Source organism: Mytilus trossulus, chromosome 7 (genome assembly GCF_036588685.1).
Source record: "Mytilus trossulus isolate FHL-02 chromosome 7, PNRI_Mtr1.1.1.hap1, whole genome shotgun sequence".
In the NCBI taxonomy this organism is placed as follows: domain Eukaryota; kingdom Metazoa; phylum Mollusca; class Bivalvia; order Mytilida; family Mytilidae; genus Mytilus; species Mytilus trossulus.
Window position 1 is genome coordinate 9,661,612 of NC_086379.1, and position 21,141 is coordinate 9,682,752.

The 21,141-nt window shown below is 32.3% G+C and overlaps 1 protein-coding gene across 1 annotated transcript in view; it reads right to left on the minus strand.

Moving 5' to 3' along the window:
- Positions 1-21,141, minus strand: part of LOC134724604 (DNA-directed RNA polymerase III subunit RPC1-like) — an 88,904-nt gene that overhangs the window by 61,714 nt on the left and 6,049 nt on the right. The window contains exons 3-18 of the mRNA XM_063587726.1: positions 20,092-20,241; positions 19,456-19,612; positions 18,614-18,753; positions 17,364-17,417; positions 15,844-15,965; positions 13,732-13,831; positions 13,102-13,179; positions 12,467-12,604; positions 11,839-11,990; positions 11,313-11,454; positions 10,522-10,662; positions 7,547-7,616; positions 4,848-4,975; positions 4,224-4,359; positions 3,111-3,275; positions 2,545-2,629 (exon numbers count right to left, since the gene is read on the minus strand). Of these exons, the coding sequence (XP_063443796.1) occupies positions 2,545-2,629; positions 3,111-3,275; positions 4,224-4,359; positions 4,848-4,975; positions 7,547-7,616; positions 10,522-10,662; positions 11,313-11,454; positions 11,839-11,990; positions 12,467-12,604; positions 13,102-13,179; positions 13,732-13,831; positions 15,844-15,965; positions 17,364-17,417; positions 18,614-18,753; positions 19,456-19,612; positions 20,092-20,241 (1,958 nt within the window). The remainder of the gene's footprint in view (positions 1-2,544; positions 2,630-3,110; positions 3,276-4,223; positions 4,360-4,847; positions 4,976-7,546; positions 7,617-10,521; positions 10,663-11,312; positions 11,455-11,838; positions 11,991-12,466; positions 12,605-13,101; positions 13,180-13,731; positions 13,832-15,843; positions 15,966-17,363; positions 17,418-18,613; positions 18,754-19,455; positions 19,613-20,091; positions 20,242-21,141) is intronic.

A 21,141-nucleotide genomic window follows, 5' to 3' on the forward strand; every position in this document is an offset into this window, starting at 1 on the left:
TGTACCTACCCCTCGTCCAGAAGAAACCTAAACTGTACCTACCCATCATCCAGAAGAAACATAAACTGTACCTACCCATCATCCAGAAGAAACATAAACTGTACCTACCCATCATCCAGAAGAAACATAAACTGTACCTACCCATCATCCAGAAGAAACATAAACTGTACCTACCCATCATCCAGAAGAAACATAAACTGTACCTACCCATCATCCAGAAGAAACCTAAACTGTACCTACCCATCATCCAGAAGTAACATAAACTGTACCTACCCATCATCCAGAAGAAACATAAACTATACCTACCCATCATCCAGAAGAAACATAAACTGTACCTACCAATCATCCAGAAGAAACATAAACTATACCTACCCATCATCCAGAAGACAACATAAACTGTACCTACCCATCATCCAGAAGAAACATAAACTGTACCTACCCATCATCCAGAAGAAACATAAACTGTACCTACCCATCATCCAGAAGTAACATAAACTGTACCTACCCATCATCCAGAAGAAACATAAACTGTACCTACCCATCATCCAGAAGTAACATAAACTGTACCTACCCATCATCCAGAAGAAACATAAACTGTACCTACCCATCATCCAGAAGCCCATCGTCCAGAAGACAACATAAACTGTACCTACCCATCATCCAGAAGAAACATAAACTGTACCTACCCATCGTCCAGAAGAAACATAAACTGTACCTACCCATCGTCCAGAAGAAACCTAAACTGTACCTACCCATCATCCAGAAGACAACATAAACTGTACCTACCCATCATCCAGAAGAAACATAAACTGTACCTACCCATCATCCAGAAGACAACATAAACTGTACCTACCCATCATCCAGAAGAAACATAAACTGTACCTACCCATCGTCCAGAAGAAATATAAACTGTACCTACCCATCATCCAGAAGACAACATAAACTGTACCTACCCATCGTCCAGAAGACAACATAAACTGTACCTACCCATCATCCAGAAGAAACATAAACTGTACCTACCCATCGTCCAGAAGAAACATAAACTGTACCTACCCATCGTCCAGAAGAAACCTAAACTGTACCTACCCATCGTCCAGAAGAAACATAAACTGTACCTACCCATCGTCCAGAAGACAACATAAACTGTACCTACCCATCATCCAGAAGAAACATAAACTGTACCTACCCATCATCCAGAAGAAACATAAACTGTACCTACCCATCGTCCAGAAGAAACCTAAACTGTACCTACCCATCATCCAGAAGACAACATAAACTGTACCTACCCATCATCCAGAAGAAACATAAACTGTACCTACCCATCATCCAGAAGACAACATAAACTGTACCTACCCATCATCCAGAAGAAACATAAACTGTACCTACCCATCATCCAGAAGAAACATAAACTGTACCTACCCATCGTCCAGAAGAAACCTAAACTGTACCTACCCATCATCCAGAAGAAACATAAACTGTACCTACCCATCATCCAGAAGAAACATAAACTGTACCTACCCATCGTCCAGAAGAAATATAAACTGTACCTACCCATCATCCAGAAGACAACATAAACTGTACCTACCCATCGTCCAGAAGAAACATAAACTGTACCTACCCATCATCCAGAAGAAACATAAACTGTACCTACCCATCATCCAGAAGAAACATTAACTGTACCTACCCATCATCCAGAAGAAACATAAACTGTACCTACCCATCGTCCAGAAGAAACATAAACTGTACCTACCCATCATCCAGAAGAAACCTAAACTGTACCTACCCATCATCCAGAAGAAACCTAAACTGTACCTACCCATCATCCAGAAGAAACCTAAACTGTACCTACCCATCATCCAGAAGAAACATAAACTGTACCTACCCATCATCCAGAAGAAACATAAACTGTACCTACCCATCGTCCAGAAGAAACATAAACTATACCTACCCATCATCCAGAAGAAACCTAAACTGTACCTACCCATCATCCAGAAGAAACATAAACTGTACCTACCCATCATCCAGAAGAAACATAAACTGTACCTACCCATCGTCCAGAAGACAACATAAACTGTACCTACCCATCATCCAGAAGAAACATAAACTGTACCTACCCATCGTCCAGAAGACAACATAAACTGTACCTACCCATCGTCCAGAAGAAACATAAACTGTACCTACCCATCATCCAGAAGAAACATAAACTGTACCTACCCATCATCCAGAAGAAACATAAACTGTACCTACCCATCATCCAGAAGAAACCTAAACTGTACCTACCCATCATCCAGAAGAAACCTAAACTGTACCTACCCATCATCCAGAAGAAACATAAACTGTACCTACCCATCGTCCAGAAGAAACCTAAACTGTACCTACCCATCGTCCAGAAGAAACCTAAACTGTACCTACCCATCGTCCAGAAGAAACCTAAACTGTACCTACCCATCGTCCAGAAGAAACCTAAACTGTACCTACCCATCATCCAGAAGAAACATAAACTGTACCTACCCATCATCCAGAAGAAACATAAACTGTACCTACCCATCATCCAGAAGAAGGTTTTTAGCATTTATCAATCCTTGGCCTGGAGTCACATCACCAATACCAATAGAAAAACCCCGATTTGCTGTAAAAAAAATCAACAACAGTTACAAAATCTATTAATGTACTTTAATTAAAATTCTCATTTAGTTCTGATTCTTTTAAAAACTATAATAAAAAAATATTGACTTTCATAAACAAAATCTATTTTCCAATAAAACATCCCTTATTTTTATTACATAATCAGGTCATATAATTTTCATTTCATAATCAAGTCAATTCTAATATTAACTGTTTGCTCAGCAAATACAAAACAATAAAAGACTTATATTCTTTAATCATAATCTACCAAAATTAGAGTCATTAGATGTAAAACAAAACAAGTATAAATATTCCTGATCTTTGTTGTAGAAAACATTGCTTTATCTGTGTTCCAGTGAATTGTTTATCTTTACTAGTATTGACACTGGTCTACTGAACAATCTTGTATATTGCCCTCTACATGTGTTTTGATTATTTTTTGTCTCATTGACATCTACACGACATGTCCTTTAAATCCTACTTACATAGGAATGCAGGACACAGCCTTGCAAGTCTCGATAATGTATCTGCAGCATAAACTTCACCGTAGTCTCGTAGAATGATATAAAATACATTGGTCTTAGAACCTGATCCTAGTGTGGCTTTATCCATAGATCCAGTCAATAGTTGGCTGTTCCTAATAACTATAACTGTAATCAAAAACAAGTAATTGCAAAACAAAATATATGAAATTCATGATTTTGTACGTAATTGTGAAACATAAAAATAGTATACAATCTCTTTACCATAAATCTGGTTTGTTTAAAGCAGAACTTCATAAATTGTGAACTTGCTGATAATGTAGTCTAGAACAGAGTATGTATAATTGCTTTTAATGGACTGAAAAATAGTTTATGGTGACTTGAAAAACACCGGTATCACTCAGATTACATTTCTACCTTGAACCCCTAAAATTCAACATTAACAGATTTTTAACAATTAAATCAAGATGCACAAAGTTTTAAGTAATGGTCAGAATACAGGGTTCTTTTGTACTTTAACAATATCACAATAACAATCAAGTGACCTTAATTTTGGACAAGGTAAATGGCATGAAGCCAAATTTATCAACTACTATTGTATGAATTGGAAACTGACCTTTCTATTCTCAAGGCTAAATAAGTATTTTATAGGCTAAATACAAACTTACCTGTCAAGGTAGAATTGCAATCTGAGTGATACCGGAGTTATTCAAGTCACCATAAATGCTTTATTCACATACTGTAGATTTATTATTTATCAAGGTACCGATTTCCTTTTGATATAGGTTAACACTAATTTAAATGTTTTACAAAGTGCAAACTTTCTAAAGGCTTGTATGCTGACTTTGGCAAAACCATGAAATAAAAAATCCAGCAAAATAAATGTTTTCCTCAATCTAAGAAGTTGGTACCCACTGAATTACATGAATATAGAGTATTATGTGTCTGACAGGGCATAATGTCTTTCTGCCTCTCAGTCGTACATTAAGATGTAGGTTTGTATCTGACATCACATAGTTGTGTTTCATTTCTATCTATAACAAAATACAAATACCTGTTAGCTCATAGTTAGTATAGTAGTTTAAACAAAACAAAAAGAAACAATCATAAACTCACATGAATCATTGAAACAGAGGTCCTCATTATTAGAATAGTTCTTTCCTTTAGTTCTAAGATTTACTCGTACAGGACAGTCAATGTTTGGCCTCAATAAAACACTGAAAATCTGCTTCCCAGTCCACAACTTACACGGCTAAAATATAAAATACTTTTATCACTGGTATGATATATGCATACATGTACATGAGAGATTTGGATAAGTCTACCAGTTTTGGCCAGTACCTTTGAGTTCAAAATACTGAGCATCAACTAATTTATTGCATTAAATGTTATATGGCTTTACACGATATTGGATGTAATTCTAAACACGTTACGGCATATACATATTCATTAATACCCTGTGAACATCAATGAATGTATATATCTTGATACTAAGGACCAGCATGCTAAAAGCTTTTGATTCAGTTTGTCCTAACATTGCTAAGAACCATTTAGCTAATGATAAGCAAGCACCTGACAAAATAATAAGACAAAAGATGAAACAATTTTTAAATCTATAATGTGTTACAGATATTTTTTAAATATAACTACAGAACCAATGAATTTACAAAACTCCCTGTTCTACAGATACAGATAGCCTCTTGAAAAAAGTCAAAATTTCAGAGTTTTATATATCTTTACCTTAAAAACTGCTGGAGGAGGAAGATCTATTCTGACAGTACTGTCAATACCAGTTAACATGGATGATATCAGCTGGCATGCCTTTGCTCGATCAAAAAATACATCTTTCTGTGTCAGCAAATAGGCCCCTAAACAAATTAATTCTATTTATAAAGCATAAAATATAATTAAGGATATACCCCTTAAGGGTACAAAAAAATCAGCAAAAATTGAAACATTTTGTTTTTTATTGCAAAATTTATCTATTACACTATTAGTTGTTACTTTATGATATGATACAATAATCAACCAAAAAAATCAATTCGTTTTGGCCCCAGATGACTTTTAAAATGTTTATAGCATGTTTCTTTCAAAGGCAGATTGTGAGCTTAAATGAACAGTGACCCCATAATTTTATTTTCTTTTTCTAATAAGTATAGGATAAAGTATATTTATAGAAAAAAATCACAAAATCCTATCTTTAAAAAAAAAAAGATTGATAAGGGGGCTCCCCTAAAATAACAGATTATGCCATTTAATTGTGAAAACATGAATGTCTTATGAAAAACAGAAATATGTGGTATCAATTACCTGGATTCCATGTGTTATTCAAAGAATCTTCTTTACAAGAATAGATTAACTTGCTTCAAGGAGCAAAATGGTAGAACAATTTGGATGATACCACTAACAAAATGAAAGACCTTTATCAACATGCCATTCAATCAAACCCTATCCAGTTTTTTGGTTCCTCAAAACTTTATAAAGGAGCAAAGAATTCCCCTGCAATTTGTATCTGAGGAGCATATGGTTTGCCACAAATATGTAAATCTGATTACCAAAATGAACCTTCCTGTAGCACCTGCCTCATGTTATATAATACATGTAAGGTGCCAATATTTTACGGAGGAGGGTTTTGCTCTGTATTATTATTCAGCATGAATTAGTAAACAGTCAATATTTTGAGTAATTTTGCCATTTTCATGAATTTATTGTCATTTCTGAGATGTAACGAATATTAAAGGGTAGCGAAATACTTATCTTTTATATTCAGTTAAAACAATTCTAGTCATATGAAACTTCAAAATAAATGTTTTATATACGTGAATGGTTAGGTTCAACTTCAAAACAAGTGTATGTGAATGTTCATGTAAAAGAAAATCCTTTGTGGTTTCCATGTACTCTAATTCACGGTATACAGTGACTATGAGACCTCTTGTTAGAACTTTGGCCACTGCACAGGGCAAATCTGTGGGGAAAGCTGTGACATAACAACGAAAACATGCACTGGAAGGTAATAGTAAGGTGTCAGACCACCAATTACTCCCTCCAATTTAGAACATATGTAAAGTAGCCTTACTCTGTCACGAATAGTGCTTTTGATGTCATTGTTTACTTAAACTAACCAACAAATTTGCAGAAATGAAACTTTTGGTGCAAGAGAAATTTATTTAGACCATTTTGAGTCAAAATTCTCTTAGCTATGAGTTTGCATTAAAAATTCAGGATTACTGCTCTACATTGTATACTAATTTAAGATTTCAAGAAAACCAGGAGCTATTTTTGGAGTAGTTATTTTCCCAAAGGCAATTCTTTCTTTTTAAACATGGGTTGAAAATTGGCATGTTGAAAGGTGACACATGTACAATTCAGGATATACCTGGCTTCTATGAAGTTAAACTTAAGGTAAAATATTTAGAAAGCTGTGAAAATTGAAAAATTTGGTTGAACAGATAGGGATTTTTAATTGGTGGTCTGACACCGTAATAACTGATTCTTAAATAACAAAGTTAATACACCAAAATCATTAAACAACTGTTAGGAAAACTTTAATAAACAAATGGAAACACTTTTTGTTCACCTGTTCCATATACTCTTTGTTTATCAATGACATGATCTGTTAAACTTGGGAGATAAACTCGAGTTATTCAGCATAACAATCACAGAATGGCATTTTTTTTTTTGATAATGCATTATAAATTTGCAAAAAATGTAAAACAAGAATGTGTCCAAAGTACATGGATGCCCCCCTTGCACTATAATTTTCCATGTTCAATAGACCGTGAAATTGGGTAAATAATCTAATTTGGTATTAAAATTAGAAAGATCATGTCATAAGCAACATGTGTACTAAGTTTCAAGTTGATTGGACTTCAGCTTCATCAAAAACTACCTTGACCAAAAACTTTAACCAGAAACTTCCACTTTCATTTTCTATGTTCAGTGGACCTTGAAATTGGGGTCAAAAGTCAAATTTGGTCTTAAAATCAGAAAGATCATATCATAAGCAACAAGTGTAGTAAGTTTCAAGTTGATTGGACTTCAGCTTCATCAAAAACTACCTTGACCAAAAACTTTAACCTGAAGCGGGACAGACGGACGAACAAACAGACGGACGGACGGACGAACGAACAAACGAACAGACGAACGGACGCACAGACCAGAAAACATAATGCCCCTCTACTATCATAGGTGGGGCATAAAAAACCCATGCATACAGATCTTAGTTTAGTATATAGACATGTATCGTTTCAAATATTTCAATAACATTATAATTACAAGAAACTCAGGTCATTGACTTTAGCATCTTCTCCTTAATAGTTATCAAAGGTACCAGGATTCTAATTTAATACGCCAGACGCGCGTTTCGTCTACATAAGACTCATCAATGACGCTCAGATCAAAACAGTTAAAAAGCCAAAATGCTAAATACTAATCCTTACCTGTGATGAAATCCTGTATAGCAGCTATCAGAGGTTCACCATTTCTTGGTGTAATCATATTAGACTTTGACTAGAAATATAGAAAGCCAAATAATCTTATTAAAATACATGTTAATTACTAGCATGATAAATGAACAGCTGTCATGAAGGAATTTCAGCAAAAAATAACATAAAAAAAAGTATTCTGAATAAACACTTTACCATCTATGAACTGTCAAATGTATATTTTTTACATGTTAACCTATACACACATTGACAGCAATGCTAAACTAAAAGACCTTCTTAACCATGCTGGCCAGGCTACTCATAAAAATACATTAAGCTTAAATAGATGACTTAAAATTTAAGGCTGATCTATTGAAGAAAAGATATGTGATTGTATTAATTTTATTTGTAGGTTGTAAAACTGACCTCTAAATACTTGATTGAAATTTAGTCATATGTCTATAAACATACAAAAACGTAGGAAATCCTTTTCCTTTTTTAATAATACAGCAAAATAGGCAATGATTTATAATGTAAAATCAGTTAGTTATAATGATAATAGCTTTTTATCTAAACACCATACTCTGAATAATCAGCATAACACAAATAAGCTTGAAAAAGGCTTAACTCATCATAAGCCTTTTTCAACTGATTTTTATAGTTCGTTCTTATGTTGTACTGTTATACCACTGTCCCAGGTCAGGGGGGGTTGGGATCCCGCTAACATGTTTAACTCCGCCACATTCTGTATTTATGTACCTGTCCCAAGTCAGGAGCCTGTAATTCACGTAGTCAGACAGAAATAGATAACACTCACACACTGTAAACAAACAGGTAAAAGTGTGGGGAAATAAATGACCAGGACTTTGCGAAAACAACACGTTCTTGTAATTATTTAAACGACAGATGCAGAAACAAATGTATCGTTGACACGTCTCAACGATAAACGATCAACGACTACGTGACTATTTTGCGCGTACATCGTTTATGTGAACGATGTCAACGTTGACCAAAAAATGTAAGAAACAAATGGATTAAACTACTACGTGCGTAATCGTTTACATCGTTGAGGTTAGAAACAAATGCGCTCTAAGGTTGTTAGTTTTCTCGTTTGAATTGTTTTACATTATCATTTCAGGCCTTTTATAGCTGACTATGCGGTATGGGCTTTGCTTATTGTTGAAGGCTGTACTGTGACCTATAGTTGTTAATTTCAGTGTCATTTTGGTCTAGAGTTGCCTCATTGGCAATTATACCACATCTTCTTTTTTTATATTTGTTCTTTTAACGTTACGAAGTCTTTCTATATAAATACTTCACTTTACGAACAGCTACCTTCAAAGTAACGTATGGCTTTTTTCTTTCTTCTAAAGTTGTATTAAACCATTATATCTTTATTTTATCTCCAGAACACTTGATATTCGTGTTGTTCTATATATCACACAGACAATAACTAATTCTCTCTATTGACAATGCTTTCGATCAAAAGTATTTGGGAAATATAAAATCTTACCGATACTGCTATCTGCCATATTGGGCGGTCCGTAAAGGAAATTACGGAGAGCCACTTTCTCCAAGTGTAAAAATTCCAGTAGGGCAAAGAATAGTTACATTTAATACTTTTTCCAAATACCAGGTCAAAATAATTTGTTGTGTCTAATCAATTTTGCTATATTAAATCGAAATTTCCATTACTTTGACCCAATTCTTAATAATAACAAAATGTACAACTGCCCATTCCCTCCTACAAAAAATTTAACTTAAAAATATTTATTGTTTGTGGTTAAAAAAAAAATTTGGGTCTCTTATTGCATTTCTTTGACAATAACAAAATTTAGCTTTTTTTAAATGTAGAAAGATACCTGGAGTTCCAGCATTCCAAAATATTTACACCCTAAATGTAGGATACACAAGAGTGCACACACTGAAATGTCTCGCCTTCTTTACTAATAATTGATATTATGTCGATAGTCCTAAATATAAAGCTTTAGTACAACTGTCACATAAACTTAACATTAACCAAGATAATTAAACAAAGACCAATGAACCATGAAAATGAGGTCAAGGTCAGATGAACCATGCCAGGCAGACATGTACAACTAACATTGCTTCCATGCATACAACAAATATAGTTGACCTATTGCATATAGTTTAAGAAAAATAGACCTAAACACAAAAACTTAACACTGAGCAATGAACCGTGAAAATGAGGTCAAGGTCAAATAAAACCTGCATGACTGACATATAGATCATAAAATATTTCCATACACCAAATAAAGTTGACCTATGGCATATAGTATTAGATAAAAAGACCAAAACTAAAAAAAATTATTTTGACCACTTAACAATGAAAATGAGATCAAGGTCAGATGACATCTGACCGCTAGACATGTACACCTTTCAATCATTCCATACAACAAATATAGTAGACCTATTGCATAAAGTATGAGAAAAACAGACCAAAACACAAAAACTTAACTATAACCACTGAACCATGAAAATGAGGTCAAGGTCAGATGACACCTGCCAGTTGGACATGTACACCTTTCGGTCCTTCCATACACCGAATATACTTGACATATTGCTTATAGTATCTGAGATATGGACTTGACCACCAAAACTTAACCTTGTTCACTGATCCATAAAATGAGGTTGAGGTCAAGTGAAAACTGTCTGACGAGCATGAGGACCTTGCAAGGTACGCACATACCAAATATAGTTATCCTATTACTTATAATATGAGATAATTCAACATTACAAAAAATCTGAACTTTTTTTTCAAGTGGTCACTGAACCATGAAAATGAGGTCAAGGACATTAAGCATGTGACTGACGGAAACTTCGTAACATAAGGCATCTATATACAAGAAATGAAGCATCCAGGTCTTCCACCTTTTAAAATATAAAGCTTTTAAGAAGTTAGCTGACGCCTCCGCTGCCACCAGATCACTATCCCTATGCCAAAAGTTGCAGGCTCGACAAAAACTAACCCCCATGAGTATAAGAGCCTCTGCCTTGGCTTCTTCTGTCTGTGGAAGGTGAAGATTCATCTCATCTCCATCAAAATCTGCATTGAATGGATTACAGCAACACTCATTAAACCTAAAGGTTCTATGTGGCATCACTTTTGCCTACAATAAACATTTGGAACTTACATTCAACTATACAACTCTTGTCTAAGTTTTCACATTTTTTATTTTGTTCAATAACTGTTTGAACCAGAACCACAGAATTCAAAAAAAGCCTTTATTCTTGTTTTAATTATTTAAAATTATTTTAATTATTTTGTGTACACTTTTCATGAATGTAACCTACCGAATTAGACTATTTACCAGTTTGTAATAACATGAGCAACACAACCGGTGCCACATGTGGAGCAGGATCTGCTTACCCTTCTGGAGCACCTGAGATCACCCCCAGTCTTTGATGGGGTTCATGTTGCTTAGTCTTAAGTTTTCTATGTTGTGTCATGTGTACTATTATTTGTCTGTTGGTCTTTTTCATTGTTAGCCATGGCGTTGTCAGTATAATTTCGATCTATGAGTTTGACTGTCCCTCTCGTATCTTTCACCCCGCTTTTAATTGGATCTTACTCTATATAATGAATATAAATACTAAATTTAATTTGTCTAGAGATCCATGCAATTCACTTAGACTTTATTTGTACAGAATTTTATTACAAATTATTATCTCTATTATTGAATTTCTATGATGTTAATCAATAATTCTTTTTATTCAACACTCAAAACATATATTCCTGAATGCCTTAAATATATCTTACAAAGAATGCCTGGATACTAAGTTTATGTAGAGATGGCTGTCTGTTAAACAGTACAACATCTCCATCAATAAGATGTCTTTCAACAATGTCTCCATATTTCAAATCTTTAGCTATTCGCTCTCTGTTGCCATATCTTAAAAATCTAAAATAATAAACTTTTAGAATCAGATATGAAAACAAACACTACAGAATAATATGATAATAATAATATTATAGTTTGCTGATGTTGTTTTCCAACTCATTTGTGATTTTCTGTAAGATAAAACTGTACACATCTTATATAAATGCTAAAATGTTGATGAAAGATTATGGAGTTCAGAGAATGGGACCTTATTATAATTAATCTGCATGGCTAAACAGATTAACAGATATGAAGAAAACTTACTATATAACTTATATTTGTATACTTGTCCTGCATGAACAAATATGCCATTTCTATTACGATGATAATTTGCAAACTACAGATTTCTTATTCTTCCTTTACAACACTATCACATAATTTCAAATATATTTTATTTGGCCTTACTTTTTCAAGTGTGTTTCTTTCTGTTGTACAAAGTTAGCACCAGGATGATGGTCACAGCCATTCAGAACAAGTTCTCTTAGAAACTGTATGTTAGATTTAGTAACTCTTTCTGGATATGTCAGTATCCTAGCAACATGTTCTGGAACTGCCACCTAAATATGAAAATTTCTCATTTAAACTGTAACTTCTAAAAAGGTTTGTCTTCTTGCAAAGAGTCAAATAATTCCTTTTTTTTAAAAACAATATCACAAATCTTTAATTATTTTAAATTAAGATTGAAGTCGTTTGAACATGCCACTCAGAAAAGGGGAAATCTTTGATAGAAATAAACATCGGTGTGAGCCAAGGCTCCGTGTTGAAGGCCGTACTTTAACCTATAATGGTTTACTTTTTAAATTGTTATTTGGATGGAGAGCTGTCTCATTGGCACTCACACCACATCTTCCTATATCTATGAAATTAAATATTTTAATAATTCATATGAACATTTCCATAATGTAAATGCCTCTGTACATATTTTAGGTGTGATACCCCCAAGAAAATATGTATTATCATTAGGGTTTTGATTGCATTTCTATTTTCACTTTGACATTATAAATATCTCAGAATTATAACATATTACTGATACCTGATCTATTCTCATGTTTGGGTCTGGAGAGATAACAGTTCTTCCAGAGTAATCTACACGCTTTCCTGACAGGTTACCTCTGAAACGACCCTGTTTCCCCTTTAACCTTTGAACAAATCCTCTTGTTGATTTTTTTGGCTGAAATAGAAAAAAAACTTATTTGAATTTTCTACATGGTTACAAAAGTATTTTAGATTTCCAGTTTACTTGAGTCACAGAAATGTTTGTCATGTTTTTATTTCTGCATGAATTGCAATTAGATAGGGGTGGCAAAATTGAAAACAGCTTTTCTTCAAATCGCAATAATTAAACTCACAAAAATAAAAACAATCAATGATTTCTGAATTTACAGTTCATATATATTAAAAGAATTTAAAACTTGTAACAATGTTGAGCAAAGAAAGCTGATTTAGGTTGTTACGAAATTTTTTCAACACAATGTCAAATGTATTAATTTCTTGACATTAAATGTGGATAGCATAATAAATAAAGTCTAGCCATAGAAAAAAATAATGATGCCATGAAGATGTCTGAATAATAACGTTTTCCCAGTTACGAAACAATCTGACATGCTAAAACAGTGAAAAAGTAACACTTATATTAGGATCTGTCAGACTTATTCTTGTTATATTTACCATCATATGTAGTGGAATTCCTGAAGTTTCACTGTTATATAATAGAGCTACTTGTAATTGTAAGAAATCCCAGTCTTCCTGAAAATCGATAGAAAGCTGAACATGTATAATGTATAATGGTTCAAACTTTCAATGAAATAAGTACATGTGTTATAGTAAATTAATTTTATTTTTTAGTTTGTTTTTCATGGTGTTGGTATTTAAAAGAAAAAGTTTTTTTTCAAAATGCAATGAGTTATAATACATGGACTTGATATAGAAAGACAAATGTTTCTTTAAATAAAAGAATTCCTTTGTCATGTATAAAATCAAATTTTCTTTTTTGAAAAATGTCTGAATTTAAATAGTTATTTGTTTTTATGTTCTTAAATAATATCATAACCTTAATGTCTAATACCAATTCAACTAGATGGACATGATGACAAATGATGTCCTTTACAGTGATGCTTGAGGCCAATTATATAGTTGTTCATTGTACTTGTATATATGCCATTGCCTTTCATTTTGCATCACATTTTGCAGCAGTTCACATATGAAAACTATTTTCTGTAACATCTGAATAAACTTTTCATAAGACTTATGCAAACAGTCATGGTATCTAGGTAAAGACTAGATTTACTGAATAATTACCATTATCATGGACATTTTAGCACCAGTTGCTTTATGTTTCTGTATCACATCATTTAGGAATAAAATCTCTGTCAGTTTCATGGTGATGTCATCTTCATTTCTAAACACACAAAAAAAAGTTAGATAAATTTTCAGAACAAAAATATACCTGACATTTTTTTCTCTCCCTTGAGTTCAAGTCTTACACAGTTCTGGGATGGCTTGGAATGTCGCTGATCTGCATATTGTGCTTACTTTTATGGGTGCAAGTGTGGTAATTTGTGTATATTTTTATATTTAGTTTATTGTGTTATATTTTGTATATTATATGACTTATATTGGGTAATTAAGGGTTTAGTATAATAATTACAGATTTTAATTAGTTGATTAGTCTATATATATGCTTTGTTCATTTTATTTACGTATTTGACAGTTGGACTGATTGACATACGACATTTTCTACTGGTTTGGGTAACTTTGGTTTGACTGTAGTTTACTAGCTTCAAAGGTTTTCTTTCTATGCTTCGGTGGACTGCACACTTTCTTTATTTCTATTGGTCATTATATTTTGGCGCTTTATTTCTTTTGTTCTTTTATGCTGGTCATCACTTTTCTATATTCTGGTGGACATATTGATACGTGCTTGAAGTAATTCTAAGTTTGAACCTATATTCGTTCTTAGTTTTCTCTATATTCTATATTTAGGTCAGTTATATTTCTCTACTACTAATTACACATTAATAGTCCAGATATTTATTATTTTACCTAGAATGACAGTTTAGAATGAAAAGGCCAATGTGTAAATGTTGAATGCGAGATTAATGCTTTAAAACGATATAAAATAGATTAAGTACAGTAAAGTATTATCTGTTTGATTAAATTGTTTAAGAGACGTTATTTTCATATTTTCATAAATAAAGTACTTTTAACTAATTTGGTAAATTATTAATCTAATACACATTGTATGAGGATTCGAGTGTTCCGGAATGAATGTGTTAAATACTTTTAAAGGTAAAGATATAAACATAATAATAGTTACGTGTATTGATTGATTATTTCAGCTTAGAGTACAAATCGTAAACAGGTGCCTTATTACAGTAAAACATGGATTACAATTTGTTTATTTGTTATACAGGTATATTTTATGTAATCCTCGGATGATGTAAATCAATTTCCATAGATATAAATCAGGAGGCCTTTGCACCTCATGTGAGGTAAGCTAAGTGTTATTTTTGTAATGTTCGTATTTTTGTTTGTTGCTATTTTATGCTTACGGAATTCATACAGCATGCAGCTATTGCTTTTAGTTTTCTTAATTTGCTTTGTTAAAGTTTGTGTTAATCCGCTTCAGTTAATTTTCGTATATTAGACTTGTTTATTTAATACTATTCGTTATGTGCATATGTTCTAGACTTTGTCAGTTACGCTCAACAATATAAGCATATTGTTGTAAATACATGCAGAACAGTTTTATTTATATTTCTGATAGTAAAACATTTGTTTATCATATTACATGGTTAGAAACCTATGTACCAGATTATTACTTGATGAACGGTCAGAGTCTTACTATTGTATTTATTTTTTAGGGTATTTTTATGTATATTTGTTATTATCCTGAAACTAGTCCAGAAATAAAAGGAACCATCTTAAAGAAAGTATTGTGTTTATTAAGCCCTAGAAAGTGCTACTACACAAGTAAGTTTGCAAGATTGTGTTTTTTATGTTGATGTATGTTTGTTTGTATTCAGCTTACAGCTCTAAGAGCTTATGTTTTGTAGTTTTTAACTATATCTGATCTAAATATACTGTATTTGTATTCATATCAGTTGATTCACATTCATATATTTATCACATAATGAAAAAATTGAAAACATTAGAGCTGAAATATTGGCCTACGGTATCTATAATATTGAAATAAAGAGGTCTAATTTGTCAACCATCATGACATAAACACGATGATTCAAAGAATTCATTTTTTTTTTATAAAACTAATGATAGACACTTGTTGATTAAAAATCACTTATGTTTAACAAGGGCATTGGGATACAAAGTAATACATTGATGGTCAAAATGGCTTGGTTAAATATATGTTCTAGCTAGGTGTCCAAGAGATTTTCTTAAACTAATACTTACGTTCCAGACTTTAAATCTGACACAACAGAGGGACGGATGCAAATTGGTGGGACTAGAATTCTGGTCTGTATTAAATCTGATGGTTTTCCTACTTCATTATTCATCAAAATTAATGGAACTTCCTAAAATATACAATGAACTAATGTGTGACACAACATTCAAATTGAAACTTATGTCAAAAACAGTTGAATCTAATAATTACATTAAATGTATATAGTTCTATGATTCCATATTTTTAAACAGTAATAGATGATAAAATTACACAAATTATACATATCACATGACTGGTGTATTAATAGATTGCAGACGTTATGAATTGTTGATACTTTATAAAATAAATTTATTGTTCACTAACAAGTATCCTAAAAGTTTATCTTCTAAATTGTATGGAATGTCTTTTAAAGTTTTAAATTGAGAATGAACAAGAATGTGTCCATAGTACTTGGATGCCCCACTCGCACTATCATTTTCTGTGTTCAGTGGACCGTGAAAATTGGGCTCAGAACTTTAATTTGGAATTAAAATTAGAAATATCATGTCATAGGGAACATGTGTATTAAGTTTCAAGTTGATGTAACTTTAACTTCATCAAAAACTACCTTGACCAAAAACTTTAACCTGAACTTCGCACTATCATTTTCTATGTTCAGTGGACCATGTAATTGGGGTCAAAACTATAATTTGGCATTAAAATTAGAAAGATTATATCATGGGGAAGATGTGTACTAAGTTTCAAATTGATTGGACTTCAACTTCATCAAAAACTACCTCGACCAAAAATTTTAACCTGAAGCGGGACGAACGGACGCACAGACGGACGAACGGAGGCACAGACCAGAAAACATAATGCCCCTCTACTATCGTAGGTGGGGCATAAAAAAAGGGGAATATGTCAGCAAGAAAACAACCTGACCAAAGAGCAGACAACAGCTGAACGACACCAAAGGGTCTTCAATGCAAATAGAAAATCCCACACCCAATTGTGTGCCTCACCTGGCCCCTGAATAAAAATGTGTACTAGTTCAGTGTAAATGGACGTCATACTAAACTCCAAAACATAATTGAGCTAAAAATTTTAAAAAAACATACAAGACTAACAAAGGACAGAGGCTCCGACTAGGGACAGGCAAAAAAATGTGACAGGGTTAAACATGTTTTTTTTAGATGCTAACCCCCTCCCCTAAACCTCTAGCCACGGTTGAATAAAGAAACACACAGCAATACCCAAAGTAAATCTCAGATTAAAGGAGTTTGAAACAGATGTCAGACTTGGTAACAAAAGAAACTAAAGAAAATGATACATACTAGGTATACTAGCAGTTTCTAACTTGCCAGCTCCAGACCTTAACTAAACTAAATGAAAGATTATGCCTTCATCCTTGTTAGAAACTTGTTTGTATGAACACTGTTCACAGGAAATTAAACTTAGATTAAACATCTGTAAAAATTGAAAATTTTGTTGCTAATATCATTTTTTTAATTAAAAGTAAGGCCCTTTACTTAAGTAAATACCGACCTACCTCATCTGGGATTCTTTGAAGTAATTGTAAAACATCAAGAGGATTTAAAACTTCCTGAAAATAGAGAACAAATTATGACTGTTAAGGTTTGTTGTACATAAATCAGGCTGTTATTTTTCTTGTTTAATTGTTTTACATTTGTTATTTAGACGCCATTTATTGGTATATATATATATGACCTTTGCAGGCTCCTGATAATCATTTTTTATTACAATTTTAAATAAATTGGTTGTAATAAATGGCAAATTTCTAAACAAAATATAATTCTTCTTGGTAATTATAACATCAAAATTTAAGAACATCTCATAACAAAAATGTGACAAAATAAACCAATGAAAACTCTGCTTCTGACAAAATAAACCAATGAAAACTCTGCTTCTTTTGGTGCCAAGTTCATGTAAATTCACCAAGATATATTATCTTACAATATTGTATTAAATATTCAAGATTGAAGAATTAATTACCCAATCATGGACCCTCAAGTGGAATACACACAAAAATATAACAACTTATTAAAGGTACATTAAAACCAGAACTAGTACATTATTTTTACTGAAGAAAAGCACTAAAAGAGGCAAACAATATATTGCATTATTCTATGATGGTAAGTGACATAGTTAATATTAACATACACTTGAAATATAGATGCAGCAAGACATTGTAGGTGACAAATATATATATTATTAATTCGTATATTTTAACAAATTTGATTCGTTTAGAGATAGTTACATGTTAAACTATATTTTCGAAGGTAGAGAGAAAACGGCGGATAGCAAAAAGCATATCGCACGGTTATTTTTAGAATATCTAAAAACTGATATACTTTGTGACGTCATGTAATGAATTTCAAGATATTGTTTAACGTTTTATAACACATGATATCTGTCATCGATTATTTGACAAAAACAAAAAAAAAAGTAAATGAAATAACAACTAATATGTTGTTACTGTCAAGGAGACAATGTAATATCTATAAAATTCCAATAATCCTAAATGACGATTTTGATACAAATATGGTCGGAAATTAATAATATAACAAATATAGCCTTTGTATGAGGTCAATACAGGATATATCGACCCAAAGAAGTATATCAATCTCGGACTTCGTCCTCAGTCAATATACTTCTTTCAGGTCAATATATCCTTGTATCGACCTCATACAAAGGCTATATTTGTTATATTATTAATTTCCGACCATATTTGTATCAAAATCGTCTTTGTATTTGTATAATATTGAAATATAATCTTACCAAATTTTTAGGAATCAGTGCCTCAATTTCTTTGTTGTGATCTAAAGCATTAAGATAGGGTTCTATAAGGACAGGTGATTCCGTTTTAGATTTATTCTTATCATGGACGATCTTTAACAATCCACATTTTTTTACCATCCCTGGAAAACAAGAGTAGTAATTTTGTTATCATAATAAATAGACAGTACCTTCAATCATCTAATGACATTTTTTTAACTCAGTTGTTGATGTTATAGATTAAAAAATATATATACTCATCTGTTTACCTGTTAAAGAATTTTTTTTTTTTTTGGTCAGATCAGTCAACAAAGTGGTATTTTCAGATTGATTCTTTTTTCACTTTTAAATGTTGGTATTCTTTTATTTTTAAAGTATGAGCATGCCAACCATATGTGCAATCCATCTCTACTTTTGCACCTATATGGATTTAAATAAAGTTGAATTTTTAAATTGCAAGCCAATTATACTTTAATAATGTTTTTGGGGATATTTGACGAAATAAGACCAAACATTTTTTATTTAAATTAGGCCGTTAGTTTTCTCATTTTAATTGTTTTACATTGTCATATCAGGGCCTTTTATAGCTGACTATGCGTTTTGGGCTTTGCTCATTGTTGAAGGCTGTACAGTGACCTATAGTTGTTATTGTCTGTGTCATTTTGGTCTCTTGTGGACAGTTTTCTCATTGCAATCATACCAATCTTCTTTTCAATATTGACTACTATTAGAAAAATCATGTTTCTGTATTTAAGCTTTTACAAATGTTTGATATAAAACAAAAACAAATCTTATTTGAAAATAATGCCACTTTGAGGCAGTACTTTGAAGTAATATTGTTTTACCATTGTATGCAGCACAGTATGGACATATTGACACTTTTCTACTCCTTTCATAAATTTTCTTTCTCAAAGCTTTTCTCTGAAGATAAGACATCGGTCTTTTTAACTTCTCCATAAAGGTTTGTTTAACTTCAGGAGGAAGTATAACTCTACTGCAAGTCTGAAACCAAAATATATTTATGTTATGCTAATAAATAGAAACTAACAAATTGTATATTAACAGACATATATACATTTTCCCTGTCTCATAGCAGAGCTTTATTGTTTACCGTATTCGGCCGTGTATAGTCCGCATTTATGTATAGTCCGCACCCCCTTTACATCCCCTTAAAATTGGAAAAAAAAGGTTTGTAAAAAAAAAAAAAAAAAAAAAAAAATATTGTTTAAGTCTAGTTCACTGTGAAAATCCATTGAAAGAGACCTATTCTCCATGTATTTTATTAAAAAAATAATTATCTTTTATTTATTTCTTAAAAAAATGAAATGGTAAAACTTTTCATCAGGTAATTAAGTCTTTCAACCTTGATTTTTTTTAGTGAAAAGTTAAGAGAAGTTCTGTGCATCACATTAAAAAAAAAGGTACATGCGCATTGAGTTGTTTAATAATTGTAATTTTAATCCATTACGTTGAATGATTACCTTACATATAGTCTGAAGCGCCATAATGGTAGCTCTGAAATAGCCAATATGAAAACATGGCAGTTCAAGGTCAATGTAACCATAGTGACCAACACAATCAGCTAATCCTTTTCCACATGTTTCACAACTATTGTCCTTCTCACTGGTTCCCTGTAAGATTTAGATATATGTGGTAAACAACTAAGGTCTCTTATAGAATACACAAATACACAAATGCATATGAACAACATAATGAACATGCGTATATTCAAAATTTAAAGATACTACAAATTTTTAAAATTATGCAACCAGAAATAATATATTTAAAAAATGTATATCTTTGTTTGACTTCAACTGAACCCTTTTGGAAATAATATACTGTGGATTCATGGATACTAATTTTGCGTGGTTAAAGGGGAACCATGAATTGAAATGTTTAACGAATTACAAGTTGTCCAAAGGAATGTATCCAGACTTTGCCAAAACCATGAAATCAAATATGCAAGTTTTCCTCAATCCACAAGAATTAGTACCAATGAAAATGAGTCTACAGTAAATAGTTATCAAAGGTACCAGGATTAATATAGATTTAACACTCAGAACTAAGGTTAGATTACAGTTTCCTATTTACCTTACCAAAAATATCATATATCATCTTCCTCGATTATAAATGATTATTTGGTGATCTTAATCAAATGAATGGTTGGTTTTTTAAAGGTCATATCTTGTGAATGTTGTGTTTTTGTAAAGACCATATCTTTGTGTTAAAGAAATGTATAAAAGACTTAAAACTTAGACCTGCATGTTGAACATTACATACCACAACATGGTCTAGACCTCCATGCCGTGGTACAAGACATACCATTCCATGATCTAGACTATATGTTGAACATTACATACCACAACATGGTTTAGACCTCCATGCCGTGGTACAAGACATACCATTCCATGATCTAGACTATATGTTGAACATTACATACCACAACATGGTTTAGACCTCCATGCCGTGGTACAAGACATACCATTCCATGATCTAGACTATATGTTGAACATTACATACCACAACATGGT